This window comes from Salvia splendens, chromosome 19 (assembly GCF_004379255.2).
Source record: "Salvia splendens isolate huo1 chromosome 19, SspV2, whole genome shotgun sequence".
Lineage (NCBI taxonomy): Eukaryota > Viridiplantae > Streptophyta > Magnoliopsida > Lamiales > Lamiaceae > Salvia > Salvia splendens.
The window spans coordinates 13,409,084-13,419,290 of NC_056050.1; the positions used below are offsets into that span (position 1 = coordinate 13,409,084).

At 37.8% G+C, this 10,207-nt stretch overlaps 2 protein-coding genes across 2 annotated transcripts; one reads left to right on the plus strand and one right to left on the minus strand.

Annotated features, from left to right (window-relative positions):
- The first annotated feature begins 2,088 nt into the window (after positions 1-2,088).
- Positions 2,089-3,050, plus strand: LOC121779037 (LEAF RUST 10 DISEASE-RESISTANCE LOCUS RECEPTOR-LIKE PROTEIN KINASE-like 2.2). The gene is made up of 3 exons (XM_042176388.1): positions 2,089-2,239; positions 2,395-2,901; positions 2,950-3,050. Exons 1-3 carry the CDS (start codon positions 2,089-2,091, stop codon positions 3,048-3,050), a joined length of 759 nt encoding a protein of 252 aa, XP_042032322.1.
- A 5,705-nt stretch (positions 3,051-8,755) lies between these two features.
- Positions 8,756-9,451, minus strand: LOC121779039. Its single transcript, XM_042176390.1, has one exon. It carries the CDS (start codon positions 9,449-9,451, stop codon positions 8,756-8,758), a length of 696 nt encoding a protein of 231 aa, XP_042032324.1.
- Between the last annotated feature and the right edge of the window lie 756 nt (positions 9,452-10,207).

Below are 10,207 nucleotides of genomic sequence, written 5' to 3' on the forward strand. Positions count from 1 at the left end.
TAGTCATGCCGGACTGATACTCTTTAGTCATGCCGAACTGATACTCTTTCTTGGGCTTTAGGCTGATGGGCTTTACTGCTGTTGGGCTTGTTTAGTACGTACTCCATCAATCTATAAATTCCAGAAAAGGCGTTTGTCCTCATTCGAGGGAGTAGAGTCATTCATACAAAGTGATAACAAACTCATGCCAATAAGGTACTCCTACTCAGACATAAAGAATATGATACACGGTTACTTGATGATTGTATTAGTGGGTAATTATTTGAAGTTAGTGGGGGAGTTATTTGAAGTTAGTGGGGAGTTAATGAGTGGTTACATAGTTATTATTGTAGTTAATACTAATTATTATCTTTATTTCCTTAGTAGTATATATAGGTCCCTTAAGGTTTTAGAGATTATGAAATGTTAAGTTTAGATTAAGGACGGTATTTTACCGTAGGGCCTCATTAGAGGATTGGCCTCGTTAGAGGATTACTGTTGTTCATTTCAGTTTGTATTTCTATTTCCTATCATATTTCAGTTCGTGTGTATAACTTATCATGGCCGTCTTTCATTCCGTATCAAATGGTGCGGTGAATGTGGAATGCATGCGGCTCAACGGACCGGAGAAGGCGGTGGAAACCTTGCACACCAAGTCTGAAAAACTCACTACCCCGGCATCTTGATGGCAGACTGAATTCGATGCCCTTGTGCAGGAGCTTCTGGTTCGTTACTCGTCACCTTCCAAACCCCACAACATTTCCCAGCACAAGTCACAACCTCGGGCCGACCATCCAACCAACACTACTGAAGAGAACTCAGCCATCCTGCACACTGCGCCACAGCCTCCCATGTATCTATCCTACATCTCATTGCCAAACACATCAGCCTAGAACACACCACAACTGCTTGTGCATCCATCTTTTGTCTCATTCCTAGACAAATCAGACCCCCGTTTAGCCAACCCCATGGTTCAGCTTCCTTTTTCTACACCAACAACAAAGCCTGTGGTGATTACTCCACTACCCCGAAGTCACACTTGTGGAGAGACTCCGCCCACATCTACACCTCCAGATGGGAATGCATTGCTTCGGTCGGTGTAAGCTATCATCGAGTGCATTCTGCGACGTCTTGATGCACAGATTTCTGCACCTGCATTCACGCCCCTACCTTTGCCCATTGAGATTTCAACAGACGAGACAGTGAGCGTCCCTGCAACCCTGTTATCTCCTGATATGGCACCAACATCTCCATTCCAGTCCAGCCCTTCGCCGCCACCACCAGTACCACAGTTTACGACAACCCATGTGTCTTCCGACGTGGGGCCACCGCTTCTGCCCCTGTGCAGCACTCTGCCATCGCCACAAGCACACCCAGTAATCTTTTTAAGTGGAGTTGCAAAAGCCGTGAACTTGATAGAAGTAAAGAAGGTCTCAGGTCCAAAATGGTTTACTAAACGTTCTGATGTGACATTCTCTCCAATCCACCTTCCTTTGGCTACAACTAGAGTTGACAAAACTCATAGCTTGTGAGATGTAGAGACTGGTGATGAATCTCTTTTCCATGAAGGTCAAGACAGGAGTATGTACGGATTATCTTTCCCTCATGACGGCTCCTTAGAAGGCTTTGTTTGGTTCGATGCACAGCCTTTAAATGTTCAGGGATTTTTCACATTTGTTCATGTCCTCAAGCTTGAGTATTAGCCGCCTCCTAATAAGAAATCTTGTTTAGGTTTCAATCCCAGCCTTGAGGACAAGGCTGTTTCCGCCGGGTGTGCTATTGATACACAGTTACTTGATGATTGTATTAGTGGGTAATTATTTGAAGTTAGTGGGGGAGTTATTTGAAGTTAGTGGGGAGTTAATGGGTGGTTACATAGTTATTATTGTAGTTAATAGTAATTATTATCTTTATTTCCTTAGTAGTATATATAGGTCCATTAAGGTTTAAGAGATTATGAAATATTAAGTTTAGATTAAGGACGGTATTTTACCGTAGGGCCACGTTAGAGGATTATTGTTGTTCATTTCAGTTTGTATATTTATTTCCTATCATATTTCATTTCGTGTGTATAACTTATCATGGCCGTCTTTCACTCCGTATCTGAAGATGACTAAGAATTTTGAAGATAAACTAGGCCAAGGAGGCTACGATTCTGTTTACAAGAGAAAGCTTCGAAGTGGCAATCTTGTAGCATTCAAATTGCTTAGAAACTCCGGAGCAAACAAGCAAGACTTCATCAACGAAATAACAACTATAGGCATGTAAATATAGTCCAACTTGTTGGATATTGTGCTGAAAGATCAAAGCGCGCCCTTATTTTTTATTTCATGTAAAATGGTTCCCTTGATAAGTATGTCTTCAATTGAGAAAAAGCATCTTCATTGGGTTGGGAAATGAAATTTAAAATTGCAGTTGAAGTGGCTCGGGGGATTAGGTATTTGCACCATGGTTGTGACATCCAGATCTTGCACTTTGACATCAAACCTCACAATATTCTTCTTGATGATAAGTTCGTCCCAAAAATATCTGATTTTGGGTTGGCAAAATTATGCGCTGCAAACAAGGAGGCAGTGACATTGACGACTGCCAGAGGAACCATTGGGTATGTTGCTGTTGAACTTATCAATAGAAGCATTGGCGCAGTGTCTTACAAGGCTGATGTGCATATTTCTGGGATGTTGTTGATGGAAATGTTAAACTTAAACAAAGACTTGACAAGGAACAATGATGAATCTAGTAAGTATTTCCCGAATTGGATATATGACCACTTGAACCAAGGAAAGGACATTGACATTGGATATGTTAATGAAAATGATGATAGAAACATTGGTCGGAAGATGACTATTGTTGCGTTATGGTGCATACAAATGAGTCCAGACAATCGTCCATCAATGAATAAAGTGTTGGAGATGTTAGAAGGTGATGTCGAACATATGTAGATTCCTAATTATCTATCGTTTATGGTAGGAAATGAGGAAGAAAGTTGGGCTAAAGATTCAAATGCTTCCATATCATTGTTGAGTAATAACATTGAGAACAACATTATTGAGATTATTACTAGTGTTTGAAATATTTGTATTGTCATCTATGTTTACTTAGAAACAAGTTCCACAGATTATGTATTTGTGAGATGTTTATAATCATATGTATATATCATGAAGTGGACTACCATGTTATTAATGAGTTTGCCATGATTAAAATGGGCCTAAAAATAATGTAGACTAGGTCATTCATTGTCCACTATGCCAAGCTGTTATGAAATAGGAGTAGTAGTAAACAATGTTTAGGTTGTCTGTTCTGTTTTTATCAGTTATCCGCGATCAGAGTTGACTATCGTTTTTTTTAGAAGAAACTGTTTAGATGATCAAACATTCAATTGTATTGCTCACTCTTGGACTTATAAGTCATTGCCATAATTCACATCTTTAATTTATATTTGTCTCATTTATTATTTGCATTCTGTTTGGCCTTTTTCCAGTAGCTCAAGTTTTTACCGGCCTGCATCATTCTATATGTGTATATATATATATATATATATATATATATAGAGTCGTGATCATATGATAACCCCTAAATATCGTAATAACACTATAACCAAATCTGGACCACACATATTTCTAATCATGTGGTTGAGATTCAAACTTAGATTTACTTCATAAAAAAAAGCGCGGGGTAAAACTGTCATTTCCCTCATTTAATTTCTGAATTTCGCCAAATATCACGTAAAATGATAAAATGATAGGTTTATTGCAGAGAATGATAGTTTTGAGATTCAAACTTAGATTTACTTCATAAAAAAAAAGCGCGGGAGTAAAACTGTCATTTTCCTCATTTAATTTCTGAATTTCGCCAAATATCACGTAAATGATAAAATGATAAAATGATAGGTTTATTGCATAGAATGATAGTTTTGCCGGGTAGAATGATACTCTGAGTTGATAAAATGATACTTTTGACTGACTGATAAATGATAGGTTTATTGCATAGAATGATAGTTTTGCCGGATAGAATGATACTCTGAGTTGATAAAATGATAAAATGATAGGTTTATTGCATAGAATGATAGTTTTGCCAGATAGAATGATACTCTGAGTTGATAAAATGATACTTTTGACTGACTGATAAAATGATATATGTTAGGTTTATTGCATAGAATGATAGTTTTTCCGGATAGAATGATACTCTGAGTTGATAAAATAATACTTTTAGCTTATAAATGTTAGGTTTACTGCATAAAATGATAGTTTTGTCGGATAGAATGATACTTTCAGCCGATATAATGATAGTTTTGTCGGGTAGAATGAAACTTTCAGCCGATAGAATGATAGGTATTTTTGGTGCATAAAATGACATTTTTGTTTAATAAAATGATAAATTTAACTGATAAAATGATAATCTAAGCGGATAAAATGACAGTAACCTTATAAAAATGATACTCTGAGTTGATAAAATGATACGTTTACTGCTTTGTAGGTTTGTATATTATGTATTGTGCCGATTATATTAGGTTTATTGCATAGAATGATAGTTTTGCCGGATAGAATGATACTCTGAGTTGATAAAATGATACTTTTGACTGACTGATAAAATGATAGAATGATATATGTTAGGTTTATTGCATAGAATGATAGTTTTGCCGGATAGAATGATAGTTTTGCCAGGTAGAATGATACTTTCAGCCGATAGAATGATAGGTATTTTTGGTGTATAAAATGACATTTTTGTTTAATAAAATGATACTTTTACCTGATAAAATGATAATCTAAGCGGATAAAATGACAATAACCTTATAAAAATGATAGTTTAGCTGAAGAAATTGCATATAAGCTGATAAAATGATACTTTAACGTGACAAAATGACATAAAACTGATAAAATGATAGTTTTGCCGGATAGAATGATACTTTCAGCCGATAGAATGATAGTTTTGCCGGGTAGAATGATACTTTCAGCGGATAGAATGATAGGTATTTTTGGTGTATAAAATGACATTTTTGTTTAATAAAATGATACTTTTACCTGATAAAATGATAATCTAAGCGGATAAAATGACAGTAACCTTATAAAAATGATACTCTAAGTTGATAAAATGATACGTTTATTTGTGATAAAATGATAGGTTTATTTCATAGAATTATAGTTTTGCCGGATAGAATGATACTCTGAGTTGATAAAATGATACTTTTGACTGACTGATAAAATGATAAAATGATAGGTTTATTGCATAGAATGATAGTTTTGCCGGATAGAATGATACTCTGAGTTGATAAAATGATACTTTTGACTGACTGATAAAATGATAAAATGAGCGAAATTCAGAAATTAAATGAGCGAAATTTGGATACGTAAATTTTATCATGAGCGAAATGACATATTTACCCCCGCGCTTTTTTTATGAAGTAAATCTAAGTTTGAATCTAGACCACGTGATTTTAAAAATGTGTGGTCCAGATTTAGTTATAGGGTTATTACGGAAATTGGGGTTATCATTATAATGCACCCCTATATATATATATAGGAGTGATCAAGGTCTAACTAATTAAGTGTATAACTAGAGAATAAATCTCAGCCACACATTTTGTTACTCCAATTTAATCTTATAAGTTAAACAAATTTTCAGATTTTTGTTAAAAATAATAGCCCAAGGGCATTTTCGGAATTCAATATATCAACGTGAATTCAGCGCAATATATCAACGTGAATTCAACGCTGATTTCTCCCAAATTCAAAGCGCGATTTCTTCCAAATTATTCTGTATTTCACGATGAATCAGACAATTCTGGATGCTTTCTGTCACGCCCGCATTTTCTAAGGATAGAAAACACGGTTGATCGCGACTAGGGGAGGATTAAAGAAGCGGGGAAGAAAGGGGAAAACAACACAACTCGACCATAGCTCGAAACAAATGGGAATAGCTCGAATAAAATCAGAGTATCTCAACAATCAACAACTCAAAAATGAATACTAGCTCAACGATACAAGAACTCAAAAGAAGAACAACTACTTAGCGGAAGCATTTGAGAGAAGGAATATGCCACGTGTGAAGACATGACACATTCTAAACACTTAATTTCTTCAACGATCTTGCTCAACACCCACCGCACCCGTCACGCTCAACCTGCAATTTTTAAAAGAAAAGCAGGGCTGAGTACTTAATGCACTCAGTGGACTCATGCCGAAATCATTTTATAAAAAGTATTTATCATGCCACCATTGAGTGACCTCGGGTTTAACTTTGAAAATGCCCGAGACACTAAAATCATTTCCATTGTAAAATTCGACTGATCAGTCATTTTCCCATAGATGTCTACCATATCTGATCCATTGATGACAAGGAATGTGGCCACATTCCAAGTCACTAGACCAGCCGACCCAAAAGACGGCTCACGATCTCCATAGGTGTACACTAGCCTGAATAGGGACTCACTCCCTAGACAGACCCGAATTCGATTATCCATTGATGGCAAAAGCCACATCAGATAGGTTCCATAGAATAAAACAAAACACGGCATGACAAATATTCATATCATTTTCACATAAAAAATATACTTTGGGCATTGCCCTTATTTAAAAAGAAAGCCCACCTCAATTGATTAATTCTCTACACTTCCTTCCCTTTGGTATCTCGATTCCCTTGCGAAATCTCACCTTTAGAATTTAAATAATACATATATCAACATACTTTCCAATCAAATCAATAAAATGCATGCATCCTAAGCAAAGTCTTTTATCTCGATTTTTGATTATTCGGCGGCCGCTTACACCCTTAATTCCTCCGTTAGCTCCTCGTATTTTTCTCCACGATATCGAAATAAAAATTCCCAAAATTAATAAAAAGTAATTAAATTATCGCAAGCATTTTCTCCTCGATCTATATTTATTTCGGACTTAGGATATAATTATTCATTCATTGAAATATTCTGGAATTAATTAAATAATTCGCCACTATTAATTATCGGCCCAATGATTTAATTAAAAGTCTCAAGTTTCATTATTTTCCCACCTTATATCTCCAATCCAATTAAGAAGCCCCAACAAAATTTAATTTGGAGCTCAACTAACCAAATCCTACCATCTAAATCAAAAAGGCCCAAAACTAAATCTTATTTTTCCTCAATCAAATAACAAGGCCCAAAATCCATAAAAAAACAAAAGGCCCATACTATAATATATGTCAAAGCCCAATTTAATAAAAGAAACCCAAGTACCAAATTACTCCCCCTCTTTCTCGTCACTCTCTCTCTTTCCCCCCTCACCCTCTTCTTCTCTCTCGCTCGACACTTTGAAGGACCGATCTGGCGTCGCCTTCCACTCCGCCGTCGGCTGCTGCTCCTGGCACCGTCGCTGTTGTGCGGTTCAACCTCCGCCGTGAAGGGTGCCGCCATCGGTCGGCCCCAGCGGCGATTCGCGCCGCTACTGCTGTGCAGTCGCCGCCGCCGTCAGACGCCAGCCCAGGCATCGCCTCCTCCGTCCGCTGCCTTCGTCGCCGGAAGGAGCTGCTGCTGCCGTCGCTGCTGGGAGATGCTGCAGCCGCTGCCGGGTGGTGTTGCCTCCGGTCAGCCCCGATTCCGCCCCGATTTCACCCCGCTGAGTTAAGTTCTTAATTTGATTTCGTGAGTTAAAGCTTGTTTCTTTAGTTTAGTTTGCTTCGATTCATTCGATTAGGAGATATATCACAGATTGTGGCAACAGTAGGGGAAATATATATGGATGCAGTAGTATGCCATTGGAAATTTGGGTGGGAGAGGTGTATACCTTAAATTTGCAGATTTGCAACTGGACGGAACAGGAACTCTCTCTCCTTAGTTCTCAATTTCTGACCGGAATAATTGAATAAGTTGATTTGAATTTCAAATCATGTAAAGTAGAGGAAGAAATTCAGTAGAGTTTACCTTGAATAGAAGTTGAAAGAGGACGTCTGGTTTCTTGATTGCAGAGAGTGAATATGAAGAAGAATGAACTAATTTGGTGATTAAATTAGGGGGAGAGGTGGTTAAAGATGTGGGAGAGATTTTAGGGAGAGAGGGGAACGTTTTTTTTCTCCAACGTGGGGAAGGAGAGAATTTTATAATCTGCTTTCTTTTCTCTTTTTTTTTCATATATGTTGGATAAATTTGAATTTATCTAATATTTATTTGCAGATCACGGAGGGTGAATATCTAATCACGGAGCAGGAAAATCTCTATAGAATCTTTATTTAATATTTCGACTTCTTAAAAAAATAAATTCCATAGGCTCTCAAAATAAAACGGAACGATAGTTGGCTAAAAAAAAGATTCGACAGTAATCCAAAAACAACTTAAAGGAATAGGGAAAAGTCGGGCGTTACAATCTACCCATCTTAACAAAAATTTCGTCCCGAAATTTGCAAAAATATAACTAAACGTTTCCTAGTACTCTTCATCTTATCTTCAAAGTCTCAAGCGTATTCCTCGCAACCATAATGTTACTATTGGTTTGGGGGTGGAGCTGGGTCTCCTCGTGGGTCGGCTTGAATCGCTTGAAGTTGTAGGCGTGGTCCTTGGTCGTTTTGCCTTACACCTACTCCAACATTCTTACTTGGGCAATCTCTAGAGAAATGACCATTTCCACCACAGTTGTAGCATCCATCAAACTTGAGTCTACACTCTCCACGGTGGTTCCTAAAGCATATAGTGCATGAAGGAATCCTAGGTCGGAAATTACCCCTCTGATTGAGAGCAGTCTGGATATGTTGTTGCCTCTTATTTTCATATGGAGTCTGATCTCCATCCCATTTCCTCTTGTCTCGAGAGTTATGTTTTTGGTGGTGTAGGATTCGCTACCGTCTCATCCTTAGGCAGTGCCTCTTCCACATCTAAAGCGCAACTCAAAATCTCAGAGTATGTAACTCCTCTACGGCTGGCCACGGCTACCCTTATTTCGTGTCTAAGACCAGAACGAAATTTTTCGGCCATTTTCTCATCTGTGTCTACCAACTCGGGTGCATATCGGGTCATTTCACAAAGAGCACGGTCGTACTCCGTCACCGTCATGCTTCCTTGTTTTAGGGTGTGGAACTCAACTATCATTGCCCGTCTGTAGCTCATGGGAATGTACTTATTGTACACCTCCTCCTTGAATTCATTCCATGTCAGGGCCTCACGGCGTGCGGGATTCATTGTTCTTCGCTTAGTATCCCACCAAAAATCGGCAGGCCCAGTTAATTGAAAAGTCACACAAGCGAGACGTTCCCTATCTGTGCACTCCATAAACTCTAATATACGCTCGAGGGCGCGTATCCAGGCCTCTGCCTTTGGTGGCTCTCCAAGTCCATCAAACTGTGGGGGGTTTTGCTTCAAAAATGTCTTGATGTATCCTTTTTCTTGAGGTGGAGGTGGGGGTGGTGGTGGTGGCGGGGGTTGATTTCCAACACTCTTCTCGGACCGTTCCTCCCCATTGCGCCCTACTCGTGGACCACGTCCACGTCCACGTCGACGTCTCGGTGGCATTCTGTTTCATAGGCACATGAGTTAGTACGGTTGTTCATATTCCAACTTCACCACTTTCATATCTTTTCATACATCATAATACTGACTTCTCTTCTCATTCTTCGATTTTCCTTGCCTCGTATTTTTGATAAATTAGGGATTCACCCCACACTTTCAGATTCTCGTTCATTTTCCTTGCCTCGTATTTTTGATAAATTTTTGATAAAAATGTTTAGAGTGATGTGTTCCACGGTTAGAGTGATGTTTCTGTGATGTTTTCTTATAGTGATCTATTTTTTTCATATCAGTGAAGTAAAAACATGCTTAGAGTGATGTATTACATAGTTAAAGTGATGTGTTTGTGATCCTTGCTTAAAGTGATCTATTTTTTTCATATCAGTGAAGTAAAATCATGCTTAGAGTGATGTATTTCATGGTTAGAGTGAAGTTTATGTGATCCTTGCTTATAGAGTGATGTATTCCATGGTGTTTGTTTGATTGTTGACGAATTTGATAGCTAATATGGAGTTGTGTATGTAATTAAATTCCTGATTTATGTGTTTAGGGTTTACAGTTTTACTATGTGAGGATCGTAATTAGTCAATTACTTGTATTTGTAATTTTCAATTAGTTCCCGCTTAGTTGAGCGTAAGGTAAAAATTAACTAGTACTACTACTAAGTTGTTAATAACTGTGCATCTATTCATGATTATACTATGTATTGCACTATATACTAAAGAATACTAGTATTAAAAATTAATAAAATTCACTTTCCAA

Bases quoted from the DNA above. Each gene is read 5' to 3' on its own strand.
- LOC121779037 (XM_042176388.1), top strand. From the start codon at position 2,089: ATGACTAAGAATTTTGAAGATAAACTAGGCCAAGGAGGCTACGATTCT. The intron at 2,240-2,394 runs GCATGTAAATAT...TTAAAATTGCAG, and splicing joins CAACGAAATAACAACTATAG to TTGAAGTGGCTCGGGGGATT. The intron at 2,902-2,949 runs GTGATGTCGAAC...CGTTTATGGTAG, and splicing joins AGTGTTGGAGATGTTAGAAG to GAAATGAGGAAGAAAGTTGG.
- LOC121779039 (XM_042176390.1), bottom strand. From the start codon at position 9,451: ATGCCACCGAGACGTCGACGTGGACGTGGACGTGGTCCACGAGTAGGG.